The following is a 16135-nucleotide window of genomic DNA, read 5'->3' on the forward strand; positions in this document are numbered from 1 at the left end:
TTGGCGGTGGGCCGTAGGACCCCCCATCCTGCAGGGAAGAGGCCAGCGGGCAGGCCCAAGAAAGCCCGGTGTCCTGCAGACCGGCACCTCCTGTCTACGTCCACACCAGGGACGGCAGTCCCTGTGCATGGCTGTGAGCTTGGAAAATGTTCTCGGCGGGGGGGACATCAAGAAAATTTCTCTGAAGGTTATCGCTGTTTTCCTTCACTACCACAAACTGCGCCCTCCTACCCAAAGCTCCTGAGGTCAGAGTCTCAGGGAGAAATCCCCCATGTCATTAAATGAAAACCCTGTGCGCATGGGACCCACAGGCCCGAGGCCCAATTGCTTTCAGCCAGAAACAAACACGGGGAAGCAAACGCCTTTTATTGAAGTCAGACCAGGTGCCGCCAGGACCACCATCCCAGAGCTCCCGAGCACAGGCACCCACTGCCTGGCTCTCCGAAGAGGAGATGGGCAGCGGCAGGCCGGCTGCTCAGCACTCACGGACCCCCGCGCCCTGCACGGCAGGGGTTTTAGAAAAGGAACACACACCTGTGCTGGGATCGGCCCGCAGGCTCCCGTTTCATAGAATGCCCTTCCGAAAATTCGTTCAAAATACAGCAGCTTTCTCCAGAACTGTAAAAGCCATAAAAATCCAAAATACTTCTTTAGGAAAGATTGGATCAAAATTACACCTAATGTTCAAAGTTCTGTGTAGCCCAGCTCCTGTCCGTGCGCCAGGAAGAAACTGGGGGCGGTGGCCCCGGGCCCCCGACCCCCTGCCGGGGGTCAGTTGCTCTCGATCTGCCCCAGGTCCAGCTCACCACGGCCGGGAGGGAAGGCCCCCTCCTCCCCAGCGCTCTCCCAGTCACTGGGGTCGCCGCCACTCCCGCCCCCACCCTCAGCGGCCATGGGCTCCCAAGAGGCCCACGGGCCGGGGCCGGTGCGGCAGGGGCTGGGGCACACGCTCAGCGGGCTGGAGCCGGGCGTGACAATGCCCGTGGGGCCGTGGGGGGCATACGGGGCCAGCTTCACTTGGGTGTCATCCTCCTCTTCGTCTTCATAATCAAGGGAACAAAGGCTTTTTGAATTTTTTAAAGTCTGAAACAGAAAAGATACGGGCTTAAAGCATGTCCACGGGGTTACACGGGAGGCAGCGTCCCACTGACCCAGGAGTGGATCCCCAAACTCACATACAGCGTCTGGTCCCTGTGCATCAGCCACACACCACACTCAGGCCCGCCCTCCATGGCAGGCCTCCGGCGGCTGACCGGGCATGCTGCCCGCTGAGACCCGACTCCCTGGATGGGCTGGCGCTGCCTCTTTCTGCCCCCCCTGCCCCCAGCCAAATCTTTGCCGGGCTGTTAAAGATGGAGGCTGCCGGGCTCTCCCCCAACTGCAGACAGAGCCCTGTCCACTCAGGTGGCACCTCTCCTTGGCGATCCCACCAGGGCCCTAAGACCCGGCAGGCCACCCCAGCCCTGGTGCTGGGAGCATGTACCGGCCTCCCCCCTCCACCCCTGGCCACAGCCCACCTCCAGACCACACACGACAGCAGCCCCCTTGGCCCGGCCAGGGTCCCGTCTCCCTGACACCAGCCCCCAGCCCTCGCCCTAAACTCCTGGCCCGGCATCTTGGGGCAGCACGTGCGTGTGGTCCACTGCGTGCCTACCCCGCTGCCAGAGCGGCCGCCCAAGCTGGCCCCACGTGACTCCACCTGCCCCGGTGTGACCTCAGCGACTCTGGGGTCAGCCTCCTCTCTGGGGCCACACCCAGGCTGCCCCACACAGGCGTCAGCACGTGGTTCGGGGCTGCTGAGGAGCATCTGTGCACACGGAGTGGGGTGAAGCGAGCCCGGACCGGCCGTGGGGACACAGCCGCTCCTGCACTCTGACCTGGGCTCCGGCACCCACATCTGAGGGCTCAGAACACGAGCTGAGCACCTGAAACCCAACCGAAACCCGAACCTTCCAGAGCCAGGACGTGCCTCAGAACGACCACCTCTTTGGCTAGAAAATTTCCTAGAAACAGTCCCACAGTGAATTCAAGTAAATAAACATTTCCCCCTCTTTCAAATCAGCACTTTTAAGGAAATTATTTGGCTCTATACAACAAACAACCTGACTTTTCTTGTTGTTCTATAATAATTAAGCCACTGAAAAATAAAATTTTAATGATTCAACCTTTAAAGATACAACTGGTCACAAAGTTTGGTCACAGAATGAGGACCCATGAAATAACTTCTTTATTCAAATCAAGGTGGATGTGACAGTGGCGGTCACTTCTTGAGGACCTGGACTGTCTCCGCAGGGCCCCTCGCCTGGCCCCCCGGCCGCCTGGTCTCGCTCTGCCCCTGCGCTGGTCCATGTGTGGACGGCGCCGACCCAGGGCACACACGCGAGCTAGCGGTGGCTGGACAGGTGGCGGGAGGACCTCCGCAGAGAGGTCCTGTGTCGCTGGGCCACGAGCCCATCTATGGGCTGCAGCTGGAAAACGCAGGCTCTGCGCAAGTCCACTCAGGCCGCCTGGGAGACACGGCGGCCACTCAACAAAACCACACACACAGAGCTGTGACCTGCACTCTGAGCATCAGCCACGTGGCCCCAAAAGGGGTGTCGCCCGCCACCTCGGTCAGGGGTGAGCCACCACACAATGCTGGGGATGACGGGAAGCCAGGCTGTGAGGCCCACTCGGAGTGGCGCGGGCCACGCTGCCACGCGTGACCCTCTCCCCGGACAGTCCTGCCGCTGCTGCCGTCACTCTGGTTTCAGGTTACCCGCATCGAAGCACATGAACGCAAGATATCTTCTTTCAAATACCAAAGGTCAAGACTCTGAGTCATAAATCAGGGGCTCTAGATGTTACAGGGTCCTTCAACTTGTGTGCCATCTGGCGGGACGCTGCAGCCCCAGAGCCAGGCCCCGGCTTCCTGCGGGGTACGAGCAGGCACCCCGTGCCTCCACCACCCCAAGCCGACGTACCAGCTCCAGCTAAGCAGATGAGACTGAAGGGAAACTAAAAACGTGCCTGTGAGCCATCCCAAATTCCCTCCAGCGGCCATCTGGGGCCTGGCCACCACGTGTACACTGGCTGAGGCGTCAGGCCATCTCCCAACCACAGCACGCCGATCTGCGCTCCTGGAGAGCACAGCCCCAGCTTCGTGTGGGAGCTCATAGTGTCTCTGCTCAGCCAGATCACACCCTGCCCACGGGGGCCCACGGGGGCCCGGCCGTCCCGAAGGCCAGGGCTCAGCAGGAGACCGGGGAGGCCCCCAGCTGCCTGCAGGCGCCTGAGGCCCAGCACCCACGAGCGCTTGTCCAACCAGGGCTCCGGCTGTGGAGAGAAATACAGACGCCCCAGCAACGAGAAGCCCCATGGGGCCCACGTGGCAAACCCGAGTGCCGTCCTCAGCCAGCTGAGGGAGAGGCCTGCAGGGCGTGGATGTCCACAGCACACGTGGGGTGTGCACAAGCAGGTATGTGTGTGCAGGGGTGCTGAGCGTGTCAGTGTGCTGGGTGAGGGAGCTGTAATAAGGAAGCCGGCTGAGAAGCAAGAGGATCCCTAGACCGACCCCCTCCCCCACTTCTGGGCAAGCGCCCCTCCCAACCTTCACAAGAGTAGGGGTGATTCGGGATAGCTGGAGGGTCTCAGCCTGGGGAAGGGGACATCACGTGCAAACAGAGGCCGAGCGAACATCTGCACCCTGAGCACAGAGCCCCGGCCCTGAGTCAGCTCCCAGCCTGCCCAGGCGGGGACTGGATGTGTTCTCCATGGAACCTGACCCCAAAGCAAACTCAGAGAGGTGGGGACATGGGGGCTCCCGGCACGCAGGAGACCCAGGTAGACCCAGCCCCCCCAGAAAGCTCAGGCTAAAGGGCCACACCCACAAGACAGAGCCCTCTGGCCCAAAACCCGGCCGACATGAAGTGTCACAGAACGCCCGTGGCCTCCAACAGGGAAGACAGGTGAGGCTGGAACCAGGGAGGACACAGTCTGGAGGAGCAAGCAGCGCAGGGGCAAGAAACACCCCCAAACCCAAGTCCACTACCAATGTCCCCGGAGAGAGGGCTCCAGCCCTGAAGTGGGGCAAGCAGGAAATCCCAGGCCCAGGAGGAGGCCCGATATCGGGACGGCTGGAGTCACAGAGGCCACGGGCACTGGGGCGGCGAGGGCCAGGGAAAGTGCACGCACTACCGGACCCCCCACCCCGTAATCCAGGAAACCACCTGATAGAGCCCCACACTCAGCACCATCGACAAAACAGACACACCGGGTCTGTCACCCAGATACCCCAGAGTGCACGGGGCAGAGAGGAAGCGAGTCCCAGCCGCGCCACCTGTCTCGCGGCAACGCTGGGCCGGAAGGCAACCAGCAGCGCCCCCAGAGCCTGAAGGAAGCTGGTCCCACGGACAGCGGAATACAAACGCTTTCGGATTCACGAGGCCTCCCACGCTGCTCCACCAAGTGAGACCGTGGCAAGGAGAGGCGCCAGCCGTGTGTCGAGAGGGCTGGTGAGGAGCCGGACAACCCACACGCCCGGACACCGTGGCCTGCGTGTAAAGCCCAGGGCGCCCCCGCCCACGCCCCATACCCCACCACTCACAGAGCACCTGCTGGGCCGCCTGGGGCCTCTGGGACCGCTCCTGTCATCACTGCAAGATCTGTGCTGACCCCACAGGAGAAAGCTGCAGTGGGCCCGACGGGCACCCACTCCCACGGTCCTTCCCCTACCTCATGCCCAGGAGCTGCCACACTCCCGGTGCCCCAGCCATCCGGACCCTGCATGTCCCACACCATGCCTGAACTGGTGCCCGCACCTGAGCCCAGCATCTACATCTGACCCTTAACACCGCTGCCCACACCTGACATCTGACCCCCGTGCCCACACCTGACACCCGACCCCAGCACCCACACCGGACACCCGACCCCAGCGCCCACACCCGACCCCAGCGCCCACACCTGACACCCGACCCCAGCGCCCACACCCGACCCCAGCGCCCACACCTGACACCCGACCCCAGCGCCCACACCCGACCCCAGCGCCCACACCTGACACCCGACCCCAGCGCCCACACCCGACCCCAGCGCCCACACCTGACACCCGACCCCAGCGCCCACACCGGACACCCGACCCCAGCGCCCACACCCGACCCCAGCACCCACACCTGACACCCGACCCCAGCGCCCACACCCGACCCCAGCGCCCACACCTGACACCCGACCCCAGCGCCCACACCCGACCCCAGCGCCCACACCCGACCCCAGCGCCCACACCTGACACCCGACCCCAGCGCCCACACCCGACCCCAGCGCCCACACCTGACACCCGACCCCAGCGCCCACACCCGACCCCAGCGCCCACACCTGACACCCGACCCCAGCGCCCACACCCGACCCCAGCGCCCACACCCGACCCCAGCGCCCACACAACCCCAGCGCCCACACCTGACACCCGACCCCAGCGCCCACACCTGACACCTGACCCCAGCGCCCACACCCGACCCCAGCACCCACACCCGACCCCAGCGCCCACACCGGACACCCGACCCCAGCGCCCACACCTGACACCCGACCCCAGCGCCCACACCCGACCCCAGCGCCCACACCTGACACCCGACCCCAGCGCCCACACCCGACCCCAGCGCCCACACCCGACCCCAGCGCCCACACAACCCCAGCGCCCACACCTGACACCCGACCCCAGCGCCCACACCTGACACCTGACCCCAGCACCCAAACCCGACCCCAGCGCCCACACCGGACACCTGACCCCAGCGCCCACACCCGACCCCAGCACCCACACCCGACCCCAGCGCCCACACCGGACACCCGACCCCAGCGCCCACACCCGACCCCAGCACCCACACCCGACCCCAGCGCCCACACCTGACACCTGACCCCAGCGCCCACACCTGACCCCAGCACTGACTTTGAAGTGGGGACTGGAGTGTGATCCTGAGGCCTGCTTGGAGTCCCCTCTGCCCACAGGGCGGTGCAGTGTTCATATTCATCACCTTCCACCTAAATGTAAGTAACAAAATAATACGGTGATGGAGTAAGAAGAGGAGGAAAGCAGAGTAGGCATGATACACCTACCACAGAGCGGTTCAGCTTCGGGGAACGCTGGCGCGTGAACAGAGGAGACGTCAAGCGTGGACACAAGCTGCTCAGACTGAGAGCCCGAAGCACACGGGGAAGGGACAGGCCCTCAGAAGACGGAGCACAAGCCCCACCCCGCAGGCGCCCCGACCAAGCCCGGCCTCCCCACCCCAAAAGCCAGCGGGCAGCAGGGCCAGGCCCCGCACATGTGCACACTCGCGCACGCACTCCCGACACCCCAGTGGCCGCGCTGCCGACCGTGCCTCCTGGACGGTGGCGGCAGCTGCAGACCCCACGTGTTCTCCGGCGCCTCTTCCGCCACGAGCCCCCGGGGAGCACGGCAGCGAGCATGCCAGAGCACACAAGACGTGGCCACAGCCACAGGACGGCAAGCCCCTGACTCTAGGGCCACGGATGCCACGGGCTGTTCAGTAAGTCCCAAATCTCCAATAACCACAACGGCCTGAAGGACAAGGGGTCCCTCCGCCTGCAGAGCCCTGCTCACCCGCGTGTCCCCGGCCTCCCCGCCGGCCACCCCTACGCTCCCTGACCTGGAGAACGGGGTCTCCCTCCTCCGCCCCACATGTTCAGGCCTCTGCCCACCCTGGTCTAGACGGTCATGAAAGGGTCGTGAACACCCCAATCTGTCCAACCCCAGCCGACACACCTGCTCGCTAGCTGCGTCCTCTTTCACAACTATCTCATTCAACCATCTATGCGGGCACTTTGGGACAAGATGCCACGAGTCACCACCTAGCCGTGCACTCGGGCCGCGAGTTGGTGCCCTTTTCCTCGCGAGGGGACCCTCCCGCAGAGAAGAGTCACAGCTAGCATCCCTGCCCAAGCCCCCAAAGCACCATGTGTGTGACAAAAATAGGCAAGAACCAACAGGCTTCTGTGGCAAAGTGATAGAAACCCACACTTGACCAACAAGCTGTGGGTCCCCAGGCCCGCCAGGCCACGCAGGACAGGCCGGTGGCTCCAGGCAGCTGAAGTGTGTGAACGCACCGCCGTCCGCCCCCGACTGCAAACACCCTCCTTGGCTGCTGAGTCTGGCACGGAGGCCACGCTGAGCCAGAGGCAGGGAGCTACGTGTCCAAACCACAGGCTGGAGCAGCTTCTCAATCACACTGTAGAAAGCTGAAGATCTCCTGCACATCACAAAAGCTTCTGAAAGCCCTGAAAACACACAATTTCATAAAAAAACAGCACCTGTGCCCATTCTCTGCTGGAACCATGACTGACTGGCACATTTTCCATAATGATATTTTAATTTCAACTTTGAAACCTAGGCTTGCCAATAAACATTAAAAATTCTATAGGCTTGGGAGGGGGGATTGGTTAGCCCGGTGATGGGTATTAAGGAGGGCACGTACTACATGGAGCACTGGGTGTTATACGAACACAATGGATCGTGGTCTCTACATCAAAAACCAATGACATATTGTATGGTGACTAACATAATAAAATTAAAAAAAAAAATTCTATAGGCTTTTCTGTGGAAACAATTGCTTACCCAGAATGAGGATTCAGGGGGCAGCAGTGCCCCCTCCTCGCTGACCAAAGCCAACCCTCAGGCCATGCTTGGCCCAGAGGAGGGCGGCCCTCGAGCCAAGCCACAGGGGCTGCTAGGCCGTCCCCGCCACGTGCCCGCTGTAGGGGGCAGGGCCGTGGGCTGCTCAGCCATCCAGCACACCACGTCCAGGCCTGTGGTCAAGGACCCTGCGCTCCCCCTGGCTTCAAGTCAAGGCACAGAACCGGCGTGCTGAGGTCGGGAGCCTCAGGCCAGGGCACGCACACGTGGGGAGGATGCGGTCCCACCTGCGCTTGCACAGAGTGTGAGAGCCACCGAGAAGCTCCTGTCACTGCCCACAGCCGCACCTTCACATGGACAACAGACGCATCCAAAGGCAGGCCCCGGGACAGCCACTGAAACCCTGCCACGTCCTGCCCTGAGTCTCCCCCACTGTGCTTTGCCCAGGCCCGCTCTGAGAAGGCTTGTGCCCATGTGAAACCACCTCAAGATAAGGGAACATTCGGGGTCTCCAGCTACGAACCTGACAGGATGTGCCCACTTCCCACAACCAGCAACATGCTTCCTAGAGCGGACCCCCCACCCCTGGGCAGCAAAGCACATGAGGGTACACGGGACATCTGGGCATGCACGTGGTGCCCAGCAACGCTTGGGGCCCCTGCACCCCCAGCCACCCCCAGAGCCCGACGGCCTGCGCCCGCCTCCCACACGCATGGCAGCCGCCTACCCACAGCCTGTCCTCCAGCACTGAAGAGTCACATCCACACTTCCAAAAGTGTTTTTAAGTTTCCTGCTCCCTTACGTTTATACACTAACCACAAATACCCACGAGTGCCCATCCCACTTGCAGGCAACATCAAGTTGAACACGCTGTGCCCCAGAGAAACCCACGGGTCTCGCCCAAAACATCAGTCACCAAACCCAGCCACTTAGCCCTTAACAGCTCGACTGCTGCTTCTACCCCTTTGTACGTTTAAGACAACGGAGTTCCCCAGATACCTGCTGATACAGTAAAAGGTACGCATTTAGCCTTTGCCCACTCCTGGTTCCCACCGTCTAAAACCCTTGGAACTTCCTGAGTGCTGGGGTGAGGGGTGTCTTTTGTGATTCATAACGAACCCCATTCAACCACACCTGGGTTTATGCTAATGTAACCCCTGGGGGCCCCTAGTGGGCTTCAGGATGGGGCAGTGGACAGAATGACCACACCAGGCTTAGTGGGTTGGACTTTAAGTCCCCCACCCCCACACCCCTTCCAGGGACAGAGAGGGGATGGAGAGGCGGTCAATCTCAGTGGCCAGCGAGCTCATCAGTCGCACCTGGGTAGTGGAACTTCCATGAATCCCCTGCCCAGGGGCTGGGGGGGATCTGGAGGGCTCCCAGGTTGGGGAGCACGTCTGGGTGCTGGGCGGGGGGGGGAGCTCTGCGCCCCTTGCCCCATACCTTGCCCTGCGCATCTCTTCCGTCCGGATGGTCCCGGGTTGTGTCCTTCATGATAAATGGGTCACGAGTTAGTATAAGGTGCTTTCCGCAGTTCTGCGAGCCGTTCTAGCCAATTATGGAACCCGAGGAGGGGGTCGTGGGAACCCCAATTTGTAGATGGTGGGTGGGAGGTACGGGAGGCGTCTGAAGCAGGGGTGGTCTTGTGAGGCTGCAGGGTCTGCACTCAGGGCAGCTGGTGTCACAATGGCGCCAGCTGTCAGACACCCGCCGGCTTCTGCAGAGCCGCAGACCCGTGGGCGGAAGACCGCACGCTGGGCGCCAGAGACGGTCTAAGTAGAAAGCATCACGCTGAGATGCCCTCTGTTTCCAGAGGCGGCCGGGAGCTGGAGAAGGTCAGGGCTGCAGCCCGACCGAGGTCTGGGCTGGGTGCTGGCCTCCATCCCCCAGGTCACCATCAGAAGTGTCCATCAGCTATCACAATTGCTCATAACGTCTCTATGCTCATACGTTTGATTATTCACAACATCAGAAATAAAAGAGACAGCTACAAACGCACCAGAGTAAACATTTTAAAAGTCCTAAGAGATACAATGAGCAACTTTGTGCCCCAAACTGACACCTTAAATGCAATGCCATTTCCCAGAAAAGGGTAACTTCAGGAAGCCCTAGTAGATTGCCCCAGAGACACTGAGTGTGCACGTCTGCTCACCTCCACACACATCCCAGGCCAAGATGGTGTCCCGGTGAGCCGCCAGCAAACCTCACACGTGATGGCTTGGGAGTGGCTCATCTGGCCTGTTGAGCCTGCGGGTGACACAGCCCCACGGAGCACGAGCGTGCAGGGGACGCTGAGCAGAGCCGCCCAGCTGAGCTGCTCCTGGATGCCTGATCCATGGAAGCCACGTGGGCTAAATGTGGGCTGTGACGCAGTAACCCTGGTGGGGTGCCAGGCTAAGCAAGGCACCAGCCCGGTGAGGCTGGGGACTCGGGCAGAGGGGCTGTCAGATGCTGGGGCAGGCTCCGGGGACCTCGAGGATCCAGGGGCAGAGGGCACCCAACAATACATCAACAATGAGGGAAAACGTTTTAGAAAGACAAGCAGGGCACCTGGGTGGCTCAGTTGGTTGAGTGTCCGACTCTTGGTTTCGGCTCAGGTCAGGATCTCGGGGTATGAGATCAAGCCCCATGGCAGGCTCTGCGCTCAGCTTGAGATCCTCTCTCCCTCTCCCTCTGCCCCTCCCCCAACCCACGCCCATGCCGCTCATGTGCTCGCGCTCCTTGCTCTCTCTCTAAAGAAAGACAAGCAGGCTTCCCGTCTCCTGGGCTCCTGTCCTCAGGGCTGCCGGTGCTAGTGCCCCGCCCGACTCTGCACCCTGCCCTTCTGCGTCTGGCCGGCCTGCCCACCTGACTGCTGAACCCCATTCACTGGCCCGTCCCGCACCCCGGCTTGCCGACTGCCCCACGGCCTCCCATACAGAAAGGTGGTCATGGCCGTCCCACGCCAGGGAGGACAGGGGACCCGAGAGCCACGGGGACTTGTGGGCCAGGATCCCGATGTCTGCCTGCACCTGCATGCGCACACACGCACGGGGCTGAGGACGGCTCACCCCGCCCAGGCGGGCAGGTAACACGGCCAAGGGTGCTGGGGACGCTGCGGCCTCAGGCCCAGCCAGGCCCAGAGCGCCCTCCCAGGCAGCTGGGCTCCCGCCGAGGGGCGGAGACCACCGAGGCCGGGGTGGGCCCATCTGGCCGCAGAGCCGCCCCGTGCCGCAGGGGGGCGCCCGCGAGGTGAGCACAGCAGAAACAAGGCGAGCCTCACCCGTGTCATTTTCAGAAAGTCCAAGGACGGGCGCGGCCAGTGGGCGCTCTCCTCACGCCTGCGCTTGCGCCGACACTTCCTCCCGACCAGCACACAAGGCTGTGAGCGGCACCGGAGCAGGCCCAGCCGCCGGCCCAGCTCGGGCGTGGACGAGGGGCTGCTGCCGGCGGAGGGCGGGGCTGTGCCCACTTGCACCAGGTGCCCCTGCGACAGGGACAGGCGGCGCCTGCAGGACAGAGCGCAGGGCCCTGCGGGCCGCCAGGGTGGGCCCGAGTCGCCCTCACTGCCGTCCGGGCAGCCGCCGCCGGCTGAAGGCGGCCGGGGCGCGGGGGACGAGGTGGGGCCGGCCACCGGGGGGGCGCGGCCCAGCAGCGTGGCGCTCCCGGGCAGGCTGGCAGCCGGGCCTTCCCGCAGGCTGGCGTGCCCGCCACTGTGGCACCGCCTCTTGGATACCGGCGTCCAGACCTTGGAGCCGCCGGGGCGCCAGGCGGAGCGACAGCGTGCCAGCTCATCCGGCTCCGACAGGGAGCGGCAGTGGCGCTTGGTAGGTGGTGCCGAGGGGGGCCCTGCGCTCTCCCTGAGGTCTGTGGCGCTCACGGCACCCAGGCCTGTGTCTGGGCCGCGTGGGCCCGTGGCCGTCTGACTCCCGACGGGCCATCCTCCACTTAAGACCTTCCAGGGGCGCCTGTCTTCTGAGGAAACACAAAAGAGAAGAGACGGGTGAGCAGGAGACAAGGCACAGTGTTTGCCAGGCCCCGAGGCCCCTGCCTGGCTGGGGACACGGCCTGACACTAAGCCTCACGTGGCTCCTCGGCCACAGAGCCGGTCAGCGCCGGCCCCGCCTGCATTCCCCCCGGTCAGCTCAGCCCAGGAGCCAGCCTCACTTTCCAAGGAAGACACGTCTCAGCGAGGCCAGCTCCCCGCTCCCTGAAGATGACCGGAGCACACAGTTCTCCTTTCCGGTTCATGGACAGACTTGCCCTGCGTCACCCACTTCTCTGTCCGTGGCCCAGGCCTCCTCCAGGTGTGTGACCTCACCCGCGAGACCCCCGCCCACCAGGCAGCTGCTTCCAGGCGGCCGGTGCCCCTCACCTACTCTCCGGGAGGCAGCTCTCAGCTTCCCGAAATTGGAGGCACGGCGACAGCACAGGGCAGGCAGGGACCGTGCACGGGGCCAGGACCCCCCCAGCCTCCGCTTCCTCCCACGGGGCCAGGACCCCACCCCAGCCTCCGCTTCCTCCCTTCACGTGGCTACTGGGAGGCTCACACGAGACACCGACAGTCCGGGGCCAGCATGCGCACCGGCAGACCCACATGTGAGTGCACACCATGCAAGCACCAGGGGCTCCCTCTGCCGGCCTGCCCCCAATGCCCCAGAGGAGCCCACCCCAGCCCTTCCTCAGACTCTCCTCCACACACCCCTTGGTGCCCAGACCCCAAATGCACCCATCAGGGCCGCCATCATGAGCTTTGCTGCACTGGGGGCTGGGGGCAGAGCCAGGTGAGTGGGTCTCCTGGGACTCCTCATGTGGAAGCAAGGTGCACCATGAAACCCTAACTCCCACTGACCCGGCTGAGAGTCCGCTCAGCAGCCCCCACGACTCCGGCCACTCCGCAGTCACTACCGGTTGGGAAACTGGGCATGGAGGCCGTGGGACCCAAGGGAAGAGGACCCCTGTGGGGAAAGGCACGAGCAAAGGCCCTGGGGTGACCCTGGGCAGCAAAGAGGCAGGGTCAGACCCCCTGGGAATCCCTGTTGAGGACTGGCCCCGTGTGCAGGGTGGACTCCCACTGAGGACACAGTGCCAAGGGCCCGGTGCTGGGCTCACACTTCCTACCTCCATCCATTCACACAAGAATTTGGTAAAAAAAACCTTCACTTTGGTAGTCTGGAGAGCCACCTAACACAGCGCCCCTGCCAATGGCCGTGGTGCCCAGGGCTGGCAGAGGGAGGACCTGCACTCGAGTCAGACCCCAGCTAACATGCTTCACCACAGCCTGTCATCCAGAGCCGAGGTTACCAGGAGCGGAGGGCAGCAGGCTCTGCACACACACTTGGGGTGGCCTTTCAGGTGGTGGGGGGCACATGCACTGGCAGGGGGCTGAGCCCCAACACGCACCGATGGCCCAGCGTGGGCCACATGGGAGCTACACACGCACCCCGTGCTGAGCCTGACCCCGCCCTGCTCTCCCTTCAGTGGCCACAGGGCCACACAGGGCGGGCCTCGACCTCGCGCAGCCGGCACCTCTCTGGGAGGGCCCAGCGGCCCGGCGCCTGCCACACTGGAGGGAGAGGCTGGGCCACGCCCTGACCGCCAGCCCAGCAGGCTGGGCATCACACTCCAGGTCCACGTCCACACCCTCCACGCACTGTCCCCGGCCCGCGGCCACAGCAGCTCCGGAGGACGGGTCAGGGCTTCGAACACTTACCGTTGCTCTCAAAAGGGAACAAATGACCCCTGTTGCTCAGTGTCCCAGCAGAACGCTGCAAGTGACAAGAAAAACCAGTATGAATACCATGGACGCGGACGCAGAACTCACAACAGCACGAAGTCAGGGGTAACGCGATGATCTCATCCCTGTGGGTCAGTTGCTTTTCCCCAACACTGCATTTTTTGGCAATGAAAAGGAAAAGCATGGACCCCAGCATACATCTTTTTCTTAATCAAGATTCTTTTTTTTTTTTTTTAAGATTTTTTATTTATTTGACAGAGAAAGACACAGCAAGAGAGGGAACACAAGCAAGGAGAGTGGGAGAGGGAGAAGCAGGCCTCCCGCTGAGCAGGGAGCCCGATGTGGGGCTCGATCCCAGGACCCTATCACTTAATGATCCCAGTCGCTTAATGACTAAGCCACACAGGTGCCCCTTAATCAAGATTCTTAAAAGCCGAACAACACTCAGCTGAGGGAAGGGAATCGGAAGCCGCGAGCACACCACTGTGGGCTCCTGCCCAGGCAGCCCTCCCCGCAGCCAGCCAGGGCCGCCCTCACGGCCTCCCCACTCAGGCCCCCTGAGGGCTGCTCGGGGTCTCCGCTGCGATCTGCCCCCACGGCGCCTGAGGGGCGGCCTGGCGAGCTGGGACTGCTCGCCTGTGTCTGCTTTTGCAGGCTCCCCCTGCCCAGCCCCAGGGGCGCCATCATCCAGCTGGGTCTCTGGGGCAAGCCCCCGGTGCTGTGGGGACACAGAACCATCCTGTGGGGTCTGGGAGCCATCGCTGCTCAATTGTCTCTGCCTTCCCACCTCCACCAGCGACCCCAACCCCCCCCAGGCCTTCCCAGTGCCCACAGCACCCCCATAGCACCCCCCAAATCCCTCCCAGTGCCCACAGCGACCCCACAGCACTCCCCCGGCCCTCCCAGTGCCCCCATACCCCATGTCCCCCACTCCCGGGCCGGGTTGGCCAGCCGCTGTCCCCCAGGTGAGCACCAGGAGCAAGCACCTTCCCAGGGCCGTCGTCCCCACACAGCGGGAAACCTGAACAGAAGCACCGTCCATCAAGGAGGAGCTCCAGTGGCTCCCACACAGGAGGCCCAGCTCCAGCTCAGCGTGAAGGCCCACGGCGGCCGCGTGGGGCAGCAGAGGACGTGGGTTTTGTGGCCAGCGCCTGTGCTGGGAGCGGAGCAGGGCTAGCCCCGGGCCTCTCTGTGGGCCTCCACGTCCAGAACGGGCCCGTACAGCCCGCCTCGTGCTGAGGAGCCCTGACCAGACTCTGAACATGCCCTGGGATACCAGGGGGTGCTAAGACCACAGGCTGGCACCGAGGCCGGCCCGGCCCCGCCACACCCACCATGATGCCACCCACCAGAGCCCAGGGACGGCCCGTGCAGCTCGCGGCCTGCAGTCCACTCCCCTGAGCATCCTTGATGGGGGCAGGCCGGCTGCTCTGTGTAAGCCTCGGTCTCCCCACCTGGGGCTGGAGTGAGAGTGGGACGCACATGCAGGGCGGCTCCTGGGCAACGAAATCCACCGACTGATGGTGGACAAAGGGCAGCCATTTCCAGAAAGGGCGCTGGGTCAACCACACATCCGTGCAAAAAAAAAAAAGAAAGAAAGAAAACCCACTCTCGGCCTGGTCTCATCCCACACACAAGACTCAGCTCCAGGGAGAGTGTAGTCTTCAAGCTGAAGTAAAACAGATGCTTGTAGAAGAAAACAGGAGAATAACTTCAAGACTCAGGGTAGCAAAGATTTCTTAAGTGAGATACAAAAACACACTAACTTACAAGGGTGCTTCCGTCTATGATGAAATTAGAATTTCTGTTCACTGAAAGTCACCCGTGACAAGGCAAACCATAAGACAGGAGAAAATATTTGCAAAATATTTTCAAGTCAAAAAAGACTCATAGCAGGACGTATCAACAACTTCCTACAGATCAGTAAAGAAAAAGGCACACAACCCGACAGAAAAATGGCCAAAGGCCTAAGTCACTCACAAGTGGCCGCTGGGCAGCACAAGAGGCGCAATCTCCCCCGTCATCGGGGAGAGCGGTCAGAGCCTGGGAAGAGCCCAAACGTCCATGGAAGGAAGACAGAGACCGCCCCACAGAGGAAAGGAAGGAAGGAAGGCAGCACCAACCACCACGGACCCGGTGAGTCCCTCAAGAGTTCCCGCCAGGGAAAGAAGCCAGACTCCGAAGTACAAGCTGCCGCGCTCCCGGGACGAGCCAGGACAGGCTAGGCCGCGTGGGGCCCTGAGAAGGCCAGAACCTGTCTGGGTGGTGACAGCGTTACCAGTGTGCGCCACCTGCGAGACCCATCCAGCCCAACTCATCAAACCCAACCTGCCCATTCCACTGCGTGCAACGTCTACCTCACTAAAAAAGTGTATTTTCAACAAAAGGCTTTTAAAAGCCACACTCCCCACCCTCCAAGCCTGTCCCTGCACAGCTGGACACAGGGCCCGCCGACAGCCCACACCACAGCGAGCGGCGCTGAACCTCCTGCCCGTCCACCCCCACCACACCCCCAGCTCGCGACCCTCCTCCTCAGCCCCCCACCCCACCGCAGCACCGTGGAGTGGGCCTGCTACCCTGACCTGCTCTGGGCCCGCCCTCACGAGAACAGAGCCCAGGCACCTGCTCCCACGGGCCTGCCGCCCACCAAGGGTCCAGGTCTGGCCGCCCTATGTCAACTCTCAACACCCCACGCTGCCTTCTTGTTCTACCGTCCACCAGCACAGGCTGGGGGCTCCCTGGGCTGCCCGCTTGCAGAGAAACCACACTCCCACCTGACATCTGGAGCCACTCCGCGTTCACTG

General features: G+C 62.8%; 1 protein-coding gene across 10 annotated transcripts in view; it reads right to left on the reverse strand.

Moving 5' to 3' along the window:
- Positions 1-349: 349 nt before the first annotated feature.
- FAM53A (family with sequence similarity 53 member A) overlaps positions 350-16135 on the reverse strand; it is a 33473-nt gene continuing 17687 nt past the window's right edge. For 8 of the 10 annotated variants that reach the window (XM_036070168.2, XM_036070165.2, XM_036070169.2 and 5 more), the window contains 3 exons: positions 13308-13362; positions 10878-11569; positions 350-1083 (listed from right to left, as the gene is read on the reverse strand). In XM_036070168.2, the coding sequence (XP_035926061.1) occupies positions 772-1083; positions 10878-11569; positions 13308-13362 (1059 nt within the window). In that variant the 3' untranslated portion in view covers positions 350-771. Of the gene's footprint in view, positions 1084-5911; positions 6004-10877; positions 11570-13307; positions 13363-16135 lie in introns of all 10 variants that reach the window. The other 2 variants (XM_036070175.2, XM_078068290.1) reach the window with 2 other exon arrangements.

This window comes from Halichoerus grypus, chromosome 3 (assembly GCF_964656455.1).
Source record: "Halichoerus grypus chromosome 3, mHalGry1.hap1.1, whole genome shotgun sequence".
Lineage (NCBI taxonomy): Eukaryota > Metazoa > Chordata > Mammalia > Carnivora > Phocidae > Halichoerus > Halichoerus grypus.